Source organism: Catharus ustulatus, chromosome 3, assembly GCF_009819885.2.
Source record: "Catharus ustulatus isolate bCatUst1 chromosome 3, bCatUst1.pri.v2, whole genome shotgun sequence".
In the NCBI taxonomy this organism is placed as follows: domain Eukaryota; kingdom Metazoa; phylum Chordata; class Aves; order Passeriformes; family Turdidae; genus Catharus; species Catharus ustulatus.
This window is the reverse complement of record NC_046223.1, coordinates 463,816-476,765: the sequence shown is the minus strand read 5'-3', so window position 1 is coordinate 476,765 and position 12,950 is coordinate 463,816. Positions and strand designations below refer to the sequence as shown.

Genomic DNA, 12,950 nt, shown 5'->3' with positions numbered 1-12,950 from the left:
CACCATTTGGAATGGTTTCCTGGCAAAAATTCCCCAAAAAAGCAGGGGAATGATGGGAATGACCCAAGGCTGAATCCCACTACAGACCTGAGGGATCCACGGGGATCAGGCAAAGAACCAGAGGGATAATTAAGGGATTAATTATATATATATATATATATATATATATAAATTATTATATTATAATAATTATTATTGATTATTAAGGGATGAATTCTTCACCTGGAGCACAACCTGGGCTGAAAACGCTTTTACTGGGAACTTTACAGCAGGAAAAGCAGGATCACAGTTCAGGCTGAGGATACTGTGGAAAACATCCTCCAAAACCATTTTAAAGCATTTTAAAGCAATTCCAGCATCCGAGGGGGCTCTGCCAGGCCCCAGCTGGGCGCAGAGGCTTTGAAATGGAAACAACTCAGAAATTCCTGAAATATTCCCCCCCAAAAAAGAGGCATATTCACTTTCCCCCCAGCTCTGGTCTTGATTTTCCAGGCTGGAGGAGGAATGTTGTTGAATTTTATGGGAAGTGATAGTGGGACTCTCTGGAAGTGGCCATAAAAGATAACAGATTTTGTTTTAGAGGCAGATAAAAGTTACGGGCCCGTGTTCCTCGGAGCAGGAATTTCCTTGGATACCAATAAAAACCTCGGTTATGAAGCATTTCCTGAGGAATGGCTCTAACCCCGAATGATCCTGGTTATTTGCTGAGGAAAATGGGTTTTATCCCGAACAATAAACCTGGGGAGATTTATTAACCTGGGAAGCACATTCCAGGCTCCCAGCCCTCGGAATTAATGCCGTGGATAGAGTGAAAAATCCCTCTCCTGCTCCAGAGCCATTCCCTGCAGAATGTCTCCCATAAAAGAGTTCCCTGAGCAGCCCTTGAGCTGGATTTTCCTGGTCTTTGCCTGGGTCCTTCATTCCCAAAGCCCAGGCTCTGTTTTAATGGGAATGTTTCCTCTGGATCGCATTACTCTGGCACTATTCCCTGCAGGAGGGGCAGGGAAAAGGAATATTTGAAACAACCCATTGGCGCTGGCAAGGTGATCCTAACTCTCTTTGCCTCCTCCAGAGCCTGAGCCCCCAGGAATTCCAGGGAAAAATCAGTGGGAGAGGGAGAAGGGAAGAGTTAGGGCATCTCCTTTCTCCACAACAATGAAAGCTCAGGGGATATATTCCAAAATATTCCAACCTCAGTTAGCCTGGGATGTTTGGAATGGAAGTGGAGAAAAGCACAGGGAACCCCCAAAATATTCCAGCCTCAGATGGCCTGGGAAGCTTGGAATGGAAGTGGGAAAAAGCACAGGGAATCCCAAAATATTCCAGTCTCAGATGGCCTGGGATGCTTGGAATGGAAGTGGGGAAAAGCACAGGGAACCCCAAAATATTCCAGCCTTAGTTGGCCTGAGATACTTGGAATCAAAGTGGGAAAAAGCACAGGGAACCCCCAAAATATTCCAGCCTCAGTTGGCCTGGGATGTTTGGAATGGGAGCAGGAGGGTTAACAGAGGAATTGGGGTTTCGGATAAATCAGCACATTCTGCCCCTAAAAAACCTCTGGATGTGGAGCGGGAGCCAGGCCTGGGTTTTGTAAAGCCTGGCCCAGGTGCAGAGCCCGGCCTTACGGCAGAGCAGGTAATTACTGTTCATAATCCGTTCGTGAAGCTCAGGCGACTCCGGAGCGCCGGGCACTCCAGGAAAAAAGGGGATTTTTTTCCTTCGGGATGCATGTGAATGCCAGCAGAACATCTGCAGCCAATCTAGGCTCTGCTCAGCCCCCAAATATTGTTGTGGTTATGGGCAATTCCCTTAAAAGCCGATCCCTTCGCTCGGGATGAAATGTTCGCTGCTCCTTTAACTCTTTTTAGGGTTGGGGTTTGATTTTTTTTTGAAGTTAAAATTCCACAATCAGGGCCCTCCTACCCCACAGCTGCTCTTCCTGCTCCCTGCAACAGCGGAGTTTTGTTTGGGAATCTTTGTGCTTACTCAGTCCTTCCAACCCCAAAAGCAGCCCTCGAGGTGTTTGGGGAACCATCGGATTCCTGACAGCTTTTCCATAACGTTGCTGTTTTGATATTGCTTGGGAGGCGGGAGGCAATTCAATCCTGGAGTTTGACAGCTCTGCCTCTGGCATGGGATTTTTCCTGGAGGTGATACCCAGGCTGGACAGAGCCAGGTGGCCCCGCCTGGTCCAGGCTGGAATGAGGGAAAGGGAATGCCCGCGGGGCAGGGAACTTCCTGGAGGGGCAAAACTCCTTGGGATGAACCCAGCAGGTGAAACGCAGGGAATTCCAACCATCCTTCCATGGGCTCCCTCGGAGGAGTCCCACCTCCCCCTTCAACCTTGCTGGAGGTCTCCAGAGCATCCCAGAAGGGTGGAATTCACCCAGGACCCGAGCTGGGAATCCCTCAGGGATGTGCTTCCCAGCCCCAGTGACTGAGGAACTTTTTGCAGCCGATTCTGGTGCTGGCTTTGAGGGAACGTGGCTTTGGAATTCACCAGCAGCCAGGTTCCTGCCAGAGGGAATTTTGTCCTCCCTTCCCAGCAGTTCCCCAGCACTTCCCTGGGATCATTTTTTTTTAAAGTCTCCCTTTCCTGGTTTTCCAGGAGAGGCTTTTGGGAGCATTTGCATCACCTGGATGCTGACAGCCATTCCCGACCTTAAAACACGGCTCTGGCAATCCGAGGGAGCCAAAAGACAAATTCCCTGCTGGCTCTGGAGTGTCCCTGCAGGAGAAATTTGGACAGGCGGGATCCTCCAAAGCTGCCTGGTTCATTCCCACTTTATCCCATGGGCGCCCCAAGGAATGTGGATCCATCTCCACGAGCCTCCTGGGCTCAGGAAAATCCTTGGCAAAATGTGCTCCTCACTGTCCCACGGGGCATGGATACTTTGGGACCTTGAAGAAAAATCCTTCCCAGGGATTTTTCGTGGATTCACGAGGTTGGGCAGCTCCGGGATGAGCTCCGAGCTCCTTCCCGGCAAAGGGAGGTGTTCCCTGTGGGAAGGGTGGGGTGAAGCAGAGGGAGTCACAGTCCCCGAGGAAGGAGCAGGGACTGTTCTAGAGCCGCTTCCCAAGGTTTGGGAATCCAACCGTGCCCATCAATCCAGCCCAGTTCCTCTTCCTGGGACCGGCGGAGGCTGCAGCCAGCCCCGAAATGAAAAACGTAAATATGGAATATTGGAACCAGGCCTGCTCCGGGGAGGAACTTTGACATCGCCACAAATCCCGAGAAGAAAGGGAAAACTCTGGCCCAGGAATCCCGCATGACATCATTTTCTGGGATGGCGGTGCCAGAACGGGGCGATCTCCGGGAGGGAAAGCGTCGCTGCTCCTTGCCAGCTCCATAGAACTTTGGGATTGAAAGGACTTTATTCCTGCTGCAGGAGAAGGGATGGCAGGGAGGATTCCCCGTGGGAATGATTAAATTCCTACCAGTAACAGCAAGGAGGAAAAGGTTTGTCAGCCCTGCCGTTGATCTTCCTTCCCGACTCCTCCAAAATCCATTGGAAGCTTCTGCGAGGAGCCCCAAACCCGCAGAGCTGCTCGGTGGTGGAGTGAAACTGTAATTAGGGAATTTCTCCCCTGCCATTTATCATCCCCAGCTTTCTACAAATTATGGAGAGTTCTGTCAGAACTCCTGCAGCCATGCAGTCCCAGGGAATGGCTGATCCCACACGTCCCAGAGCCATCCTTGGCGCTTTCCCTGGGAACTCCCCCGTTCCAAACCTGGCCCAGCAGCTCCAGGGAGGAAAAGCTGGGAAATGAGGTGGGATTTTCCCTGGCCACGGGCTGGGAGCAGCAGAGAACTTCTGGGGAAGGTTTCCAGAGGTAAAAAACCTGCTGGATTCCCTGAAAATGAAAAACCCCCTATTAAGAGGGAAGGTTATGAAGTGCCTGTGGGAGCTGGGAATCAAATTCCCATTTCCAAGCGCAACTTAAGGAGTTGTGGGCAGGTTTATAACCCTGCAAACGAGGGGGGGGGGATTTGCAGCTTCTCCGGAGAGCTGGGCACGGATTTTTCCAGGTTCCTGCGCAGGGAGGAGGATTTAGCTCCGAGGAACCCGAAGGATTTGCACCAGTCTGACTTTGGGGATTTTGGAGCGGCTCTTTTCCAGCCTGGGCGTGTGAGGGCCCAGTCTCTGGTAGTTTGAGGACCCTGGACCTTCCCTGATCTCCGAGGGGATCCCCTCCAGCCCCTTCCAGCTCCTCCAGCCCCAACCCGGAGCGAGGAGCGCCGGAATCCCGGGAAAGGGGGTCCTGTGCTGGTGCCAAACATCTGCAAGCCCCACTCCCCCTGCCCGGTCCTGCAGCAGAGGGACGGGTTTAAATCCTTGGGATTCCAAACACGCCAGGAAGGAAATCAATCTGGGCTCCACCAGCAAGTCTCCAGTAACATTCCCCATCCTGCTCCGTGCTCTCCAAAGGGTGCTAAAGATATATGGAGCAGGTAGAGCTGATGGAAACCGTTCCAGCCTCGTTTTTTTTTCCGGGCTGGAAACCCCATTCCATCCGTGCTCCGAGGGATGGGATCGATTTTGACAGGACCGTGGCTGCAGAAGTGTCAGATCTGATTGTTTCCACCCCCTCGCTTTGTTCCCATCAATTCCAAAAGTTCTGCTCCCATCAAGTCCAATTTTCCCTGGATTCTGTCAGGCTGCCTGGTCTGCAGCCAGGCAGAGCAGCGCTTCGCCTCACCCTGCTTGAAAACCCCAATTTATTTTACTTATTTTGAGATTTTTTAATTTTTTGGGGGGAGGTGTGGGGTGTCTCTGCTCCCAGCATTTTTCCATGAGCTGAGGTGCAGGAGGCAGGCACTGAATTCCCCCGGGATTTTCCCCGTGCTCCCATGGGAATACAGGTCCCGAGGGAGTTTTTCCACCCTTGAAAATGATTTTGGATCACACCCCGGGAGTGCCCAGGAGTGACCACCTTTGCCCTGTGGCTGTGGGGGTGATGCTCAGCACCCCGCCCTTCTTCCAGGGTTTTGGGACATCCATGGAAATCTTGGAAGGGAATAACTCAGGTGCTCCTACAGCATCCCAGCAGGACAAGAATGGAAAGGATCTTCCAGCCTTGTTCATCCCAGAGTCCCCAATCCCATATCCACAGGGATATCCCTGCCTGGGACAGGAGAATGAGTCACATCCCAACAGGACACAAATGGAAAGGATCTGATTCCAGCCTTGTTCATCCCAGAGCTCCAATCCCATATCCACAGGGATATCCCTGCCCTGGAGAGGGGAATGAGGAGTCACATCCCAACAGGACACAAATGGAAAGGATCTGATTCCAGCCTTGTTCATCCCAGAGCTCCAATCTCATATCCACAGGGATATCCCTGCCTGGGATAAATGAATGAGGAGTCACATCCCAACAGGACACAAATGGAAAGGATCTGATTCCAGCCTTGTTCATCCCAGAGCCCCAATCCCATACCCACAGGGATATCCCTGCCTGGGATAAAGGAATGAGGAGTCACATCCCAACAGGACACAAATGGAAAGGATCTAATTCCAGCCTTGCTCATCCCAGAGCTCCAATCCCATACCCACAGGGATATCCCTGCCTGGGACAGGAGAATGAGGAGTCACATCCCAACAAGATACAAATGGAAATTGTCTGGCTCCAGCCTCGCTCATCCCAGAGCCCCAATCCCATACCCACAGGGATATCCCTGCCTGGGACAGGAGAGTGAGGAGTCACATCCCAACAAGATACAAATGGAAATTGTCTGGCTCCAGCCTCGCTCATCCCAGAGCCCCAATCCCATACTCACAGGGATATCCCTGCCCTCCCGGGGTTCAGGAGACTCCTCCATCCTCACGGCCCTGAACTCCCCCTGCCACGGTCGGGCTGCAGCTCCTGCCCTGGGACTGCGCCCTCACCTCCCTGCCTGGATTTCCCAACTTTCCCTGCCGAGCTCTGCGGTGGGAATCAAAGCCTGCCTTTAGCAGAGCCGAATTTTGAGGCACAACCGAATTTCGCCACGCCGAGGCTGGAGACAAAAATCATTTCCCGGGCTGGGCTGTGTTTGGCACCTCGTTCCTTCCCTCCCTCCCTCCCACCGAGGCGCCCTCTCCACAGAAATCCCGGCGTGTTTTCTCCTGCCAGGACCTTCCCTCCCTGCCCCGCTGCAGGACCTGCCCCTTCCCACACAATGAAGGGACCGGCGCCAGCGGCAGCGGCTGGAGGAGCCGGGAATGCGAAACCCCATCCCGGGCGGTGCCAGGGACGGGAGGGGGACACGGGGACAGCCCCCCGGGGCCAGCGGGGGTGGCGGCGAGGTGGCCACGGAGCCAAGGGGGCGATCCCGAGCGATGCCACCGAGCCCTGGAGAAGGGAGCCAGGGAAGGAGGGAGGGAGGTCACCGCGGCGTGCCCACGGTTGTCACTTTTTATTAAGGTTCCTTATTATAAAAATACGCCCTAAAACGTCCTGGTCCGCTTCCATGGCGGGGCAGAGGCGCTGGAAAGGGGCTGGAGAAAGCTCCAGCACGGATGCTCCTGGGAAAGCCGGGGATTGATTCTTTCCCTGGGCTGGGAGGGAATCACGGCACCCGAAAGTCCTCGGGAATACGGGGGAAGGAGAAGGAAAAACTGAAAGCAACGAGGGAGGGACAGAAAATAAAATAAAATAGAATAAAAATAAAGAAGGAAGGCTGAGTCTCTTCCGTCACCCCTCTCCGATGCAGGGGAGGCGAAGTGTCCCTCCGGGAATGTCCTGCGTGGGTTGGAGGGGCTGTCACCGCCCGGGCTGGCCCCTGTCCCCGCTGCGGGCTGCAGGAGCTGGTCCCGGGCTCCCCGAGGTCCCTGGGCGGCGTCCCGGCGGCTCTAGGGCGAGGAGCTGGGGATGGAGATGCCGTGGAGGGCGCTCAGGGGCTCCGGAGCCTTCCCCGCGGGGCTGGGGGGTTTTCTGTCCGCTCCTGCAGCAGGGGGAGAGGGGAAAGCACAGAGCAGGCAGGGGATGGAGCGGCCTCGAGCACGGGGACAGCCCGAAATCCGCCCTCGGGTGTGTCCCCGCAGGGACAGGGACAGCGCTGGTGGCACTGACGGGTGGCCCCGAGCAGCCACAGCCACGCATGGAACACATCCCTAAAAATTCCCTAAAAAAATTCCCAGAAATTCCCTAAAATTTCCCTAAAAAAATCCCTAGAAATCCCTAAAAAGTCCTAAGAAATTCCCTAAAAATTCCCTTAAAATTCCCTTAAAATTCCCCCCAAAATCCCTAAAAAGTCCCTAAAAAAGCCCTAAAAATCCCTAAAAAATCCCTTAAAAATCCCTAAAAAGTCCCTAAAAAATCCCCCAAAATTCTCTAAAAATTCTCTTTAACATCCCTAAAAATTCCCTTTAAAATCCCTAAAAATTCCCTTAAAATTTCCTGGGACTGGGGGTGTGCTGGGAAGGGGAGGGGAAGGGGACAGGACCGTGCCACCACTGCAGAGGTGATGGAATTTCCTGCTGAGCTCCATCCCCGCCTCAGCCCTCGGGAATTCCACCTCCAGGCACCGGGATGAGCAGGGAGGGGGTTTTGGGGAAAATCCAGGGATCTGGGAAAGGGCTGGAATTGCCTGGCAGCTTTTCCTTGCTTCTTTCCAGTCTTTTCCCATTTTTGCCACCCGCTGCAGGTACCCCCAGCCCATCCCACCCTTCCTCGTTTGTCGGAAAATCCAACATTTCCCTCGTCCCAGGTAAGCGGTAGAACCAGAAAACCGATCCAAAAGAAAAAAGAAAAAAAAAAAAAAAAAAAGGAAATTTTTAAAATAAACTTTGAGGAGGTGAAAAAAAATCAATTTAAAAACCGCACCGATAAATCAAAAATTTACAAGGGTTTAGAAAAAGTCTGGGGACGAAAAATTGGGAAAACAGAAAATTCAGGCTCGAAATAATTTAAAATACTTCGAAAATATGTTAAATATGCAAAGTGGCTCTCGTCATTTTATATCCTTATTTGTTTCTTTACTTTCAATTTTTTAAAAATTCCTTTTCTTTGCTCCCTTTCCTTTTTTTCTCTAATTTTTTTCTTCTTTTTTTTTTTTTTTTTTAATTTTTAAATAATCAGTTTAAATTATTTACTTTTCCCCTCAGTCGCTCGTCCCCGGCGCAGCTGAGGTTACAACTCGCAGCAGGTCAGAAATGGTAAAATTATTAAAAATCAAAGAAACAAAAATAAACAAACACACAAAAAAACCGACAGAAAAACAACAGAACAAAATTTTTAGATCCCAGAAAAACCAACATAAAAAGAGACCGATAAACAGGGAATTAATTGCAAATTAATTAAAATAATATTAATTCCAATAACGCGGGGAAAATTACCAAAAAAAATCGAAGGGGATTTTATAGCCAGGACGGGAAAATCGGGATTTTTAAAACGAGGTTCTATTAATGAGGCGAAATAATTAACGGGAGATTTAAGCAACGCCCCCTTTGACAGCCCCGAATTGCTCCCGAGGGATTCCCGGCGGGAAAAAATTCATTAATAATCCCGGGAAGCGATTCAATAAAACAACAGCTCATTATGATAACTATTAACTAGAAACAAATCATTGCTGTCAGCTGATAATTAATCGGTAATTTCTCGGAATTAATGATTCCCTGTCAAGGTTTTTTTTTTTTTTTTTTTCCAGAAAGGCTCCTGGTTCCTGGAATCGGTGTTGGTTTGGGGGGGAAAGGATTCGGTTGCATTCCCACATTCCCGGGGATGATTCCCAGGGATCAGAGCATTCCCAGGATGGGCATTCCCAGGGATCTGAGCATTCCTTGTGGGATAAGCACTCCTAGGGATGATTCCCAGGGATCTGAGCATTCCCAGGGATCTGAGCATTCCTGGTGGAATGAGCGTTCCTAGGGATGATTCCCAGGGATCTGAGCATTCCCAGGATGAGCATTCCCAGGGATGAGCATTCCCAGGGATGAGAGCATCCCCAGGGATGAGCATTCCCAGGGATCAGAGCATTTCCAGGGATGATTCTCAGAGATCGGAACATCCCCAGGGATGATTCCCAGGCATAAGCATTCCCAGGGATGATTCCCAGGCATAAGCATTCCCAGGGATCTGAGCATTCCCGGTGGGATGAGCACTCCCGGTGGGATGAGCACTCCCGGGAACCCTCCCCGTTCTCCGGCGGTTCCCGGCCGGGAGCGAGGAGGGGAATTCCCGCGGCGGGGATGCCGGGGATGCCGGGATGGGGACTGGGGTGGGTCACTCGTAGCCCCGGGGGTCCCTCCCTCCCCGTCCCCGCTCACCTTCCCTGGCGGGCTGCTTGAAGGCCATGGCCAGCTCGCCGTGGCCGTGGTGGCCCAGGGGGGCGGCCGGGGGCTGCCAGGGGGGGCCCGGGGCGATGTAGGCGCCGGGGGAGCCGCCGTAGACGCCGGGCTGGCCCGAGGGGGGGTAAGCGCAGGCCGGCAGGAAGGTGCCCATGGAGGAGAGCCCCGCGCCGGGCTGGCCACAGCGACAGCGACAGCGACAGGAGGGGACAGAAGGGGAGGGGGGCTCAGAACAGCCCGCCCGGCGCGGGGGGACCCGCTGGGGGCGGACTGGGCTCACTGGCCTCACCTCCCAGCCCGCTGGCCCCGCCCTGGTGTCCCCGCCTTGTCCCCACGCCAGCCCCGCTCCGGCCACCCTCCCATGTCCCCTCCTGTCCCCCGAGCTCACCTGCGGGTGTTTGATGTCCCCAGCCCTGTCCCCTCCTGTGCCCCGATCTCACCTGCGGGTGTTTGATGTCGCCGTCCATGGCATCCCCGTCCCCTGCTGTCCTCCCCTGTCCCCAGCTGTCCCCAGGTGTCCCCAGCTGTCCCCAGCCCTCACCTGCGGGTATTTGATGTCGCCGTCCATGCCCGCCTTGTCCAGCCCGTTGACCGCCTGGCCCGGGCCGGCAAAGCCGCTCCTGTTCACGCTGGGCCACTCCTCCATTTTCGGGGGGTACGCGGCCCCCTCGGTGCCGGCCAGAGCCCCTGGGGAACAAAGCGTCAGCCTCGGGCCGGGCCCGAGCAGCTTTTGGGGTGAAACGGGGGGAATTCCCGCTTTTCCCAGCGCCTGCTTGTGGAAACCCTCGGGTTCTGGGGGCAGGAATCCGCGTTCCCTCCAGCGGGCTGAAATTTGGGATCACACCTCTGGGACAGGCTGTGGCGTCCCCCCCAAACCCCGCTCGCCTTCTCCCCACCCTCCCTCTCCCAATTCCCAATCCCCGATAATTTAGGGGCCCCGATTTCTCTCCCGACGAAGGGGATTTGGAGAAGTGACATCGGAATTTTAAGGATAAATGATTGCGCGGGGGGAAACGCATGCGGTTGATTTACTCGGGCTTTGGGAAGGATAAAAGGACCCGCACCCCCCTGCCACGGCCCGCTTGTGCCCCCCTGCAGCCGCGGGGCTCGGCCTTGGCTCTCCCGGAGCCCCAAAATTCCCAAATTCCTCGGGAGAACCCAGGAGGCCGGACCGGAGCTGCCTTCTCCTCCCTTTCCCCCCTGATTTTTCCTCTCCTCTTATTTTTCCCTCTTTCCCCCCCACCCTTTTCACATTTATTTTATTTTTTTTTAAATCCCCCTTTGCGGAGCGAAATTCAGGGCTCCGAATTTGCGGTCGGCAATCTATCATCCCTAGGAAAATATTTTCCACATTTTTCATAAAAAGTTCAAGATGTGGCTGAGCCGAGGCCGCATCTGGCCCCGACCGGGCTGGTGGAGCGGGGGGAGGCCCTCGGGAGGAAAAAAAAAGGGGGAAAAATAGGGAAAAGTAAAAAAAAAAAAAGGAATATATACGAAACAAACAAAAAAAAATTTGGAATAAGCAGTAAAAAACAGAAAGAAACAACAACAAAAACTCTGAATAAACCAAGAGGCTGAAACTAATAAAAAAAAAGAAGGAAAGGAGCAAAAAGGCACGAAACGAGCGAAGAGGCACGGAGCGAATAAAAAACCGAAACAAGCGAAAAACTCCCCAAACGAGCCAGAAGGCACGGAAAGAACAACACCCGCGATAGAAATAAATAAATATTAAAATAAAAAAAAAAGACAAAACCCTCGAAACAAACAATACCGGCCAAACAAAAATAATAAAAAGGCGACACAAAGAGACAAAAAAAAATTAAAAACGGTTAGAAATGGAAGAAATAAAAGGAAGGGAGGGATGGAGGCGGTACCCACCCGCCTGCTCCACGAAGGTGCGGATGCCCAGGATGTTGGTGACCGAGTGCGCCGAGGGCCAGGAGCGGGGCAGCGGCACCGGGGGCGGCCCGAGGGGTCCCGCGGGGTGCGGGGCGGCCTTGGCGGGCGGCGGCGCGGCCGGCCCTGGGTACGGGTACTGGTAAAGGTGCGCGCAGGGCAGCGCGGCCGGCGGCGGCCCCGCGGGGGCCAGCGGGCCGATCTTGTTGCGCAGGATGCGGCTGATGGAGCTGACCGAGGGCACGTTGTACTTGTCGCACACGCCGTCGGCCAGCAGGCGGTCGCGGATCTCCCAGGCGAAGATGCCGGGGTCGCCCTGCTTGTAGTCGCGGATGTGCTTGACCACGGCCGGCGTGGTGACCCGCGGCTTGCTGCCGCCGATAGCCCCCGGCAGGATGGAGCCGGTCTCGTGGTAGCGGGCCAGGATCTTGCTGACGCAGCCGTGCGACACGCGGAGCTGGCGGCTGATGTCGCAGGGCCGGATGCCGAGCTGCGCCAGCTCCACGATGCGCAGGCGGATGGCGTTGGGCAGCGGGCGCCCGTTCACGAACACGCCGCCCAGCTGGTTCACCTCGCCGTACGTGTGCTCTGCGGGGCGGGAGGGCACGGCTCGGCACGGCTCGGCACGGCACGGAACGGAGAGGGGTGCCCCGGGGGTGGGGATGGCGCTGCGGCGGGAAGGGGAGAGGGAAAAGAGGGGAGAAAGGGGAGGAAAAAAATAGAAAGGAACAAAAAAAGGGCAGAAAAAAAAAGAAGGGAAAAAGTAGAAGGGAAAAAGAAGGGGGGAAAAAAGGAAGGAAAAAAGGTAGGGAAAAAGGAAAGGGAAAAAGGAAAAGAAAAAAAAAGAAGGGGAAAAAGGAAGGAAAAGGGAAGAAAAAAAGATAGGGGAAAAGGGAGCAAAAAATAGAAGAAAATCAAAGGAAGGGAAGAAAAGGGGTAAAAGGGAAGAAAAGAAAGAAATGGGAAAAAAGAAAGGGAAGGAAAAAAGGAAGCGGAAAAAGGGCAGCGGAAAAGAGAAGGAAGACAAAGGGAGGAAAAGGGAAAATTGGAAGGAAAAATAAAGAAAGGGGGAAAAGAAAAAGGGAAAAAGGAAAAAGTAAAAGCAAAACGAGAATGAGAGGAGAAGAGAGAGAGAGAGAAAAAAGCCCGAGGGAAGGGGGAAAGGGGGAAAGAGAGAAAAGAGAAATACAGACAGAAACAAAGCGAGATAAAAGTGACAGCCAAAAAAGAAGAGGAAGGTAAGACAGCGAAAGAACGAGAGAAAAAGAAAAGTCAGAAACGACGAGGGATAAAAAAAAAAAAGAAAAGAGAGCGGGACAAAAAGAGCGACGGCAAAAGAAGCAGAAGGGGAGCGGGAGCCGCAAGCGGAGAGCGCAGCGAGCAGCCCCGAGCCCTCCCGGCCGGGCACGGCACCGCGGCACCCCCGGCCGCCTCCTGCCCCTTCCCGGTGCCCCGCTCGGCCGGCAGCCGTCCCGGGGCCATCCCGGAGCCGTCCCGGGCCAGTCCCGGGCCCGCCGCACTCACCCATGGCCCGGCGCGGGGAGGGGGCAGCGCCGCAGCCGCGGCATAGAGAGCGGGGGGCGGCGGGGCCGGGGGCTCCTGGCGGCGCCGGCAGCGAGCCCCGCTGGCGGGGAGCCCCCGCCGCTCCTCGGCATCAATTTGACGTGGGGATCGCGTCAATCGCGGCCGTCACGGCGCCGCCGCCGCCGCCCATTGGCTCCCGCCCGCTCCTAAATGGCCGCGGCCGGCGGGGCCGGGGGAGCCGCCCCCTCCGCCCGCCCC

The 12,950-nt window shown here is 54.3% G+C and overlaps 1 protein-coding gene across 1 annotated transcript; it reads right to left on the bottom strand.

The window, feature by feature from the left end:
• Positions 1-6,404: 6,404 nt before the first annotated feature.
• On the bottom strand, positions 6,405-12,745 carry PAX1 (paired box 1). The gene is made up of 5 exons (XM_033055594.1): positions 12,693-12,745; positions 11,151-11,756; positions 9,814-9,959; positions 9,252-9,447; positions 6,405-6,928 (listed from the first exon to the last, which is right to left on the bottom strand). Exons 1-5 carry the CDS (start codon positions 12,694-12,696, stop codon positions 6,837-6,839), a joined length of 1,044 nt encoding a protein of 347 aa, XP_032911485.1. The 5' UTR covers positions 12,697-12,745; the 3' UTR covers positions 6,405-6,836.
• Between the last annotated feature and the right edge of the window lie 205 nt (positions 12,746-12,950).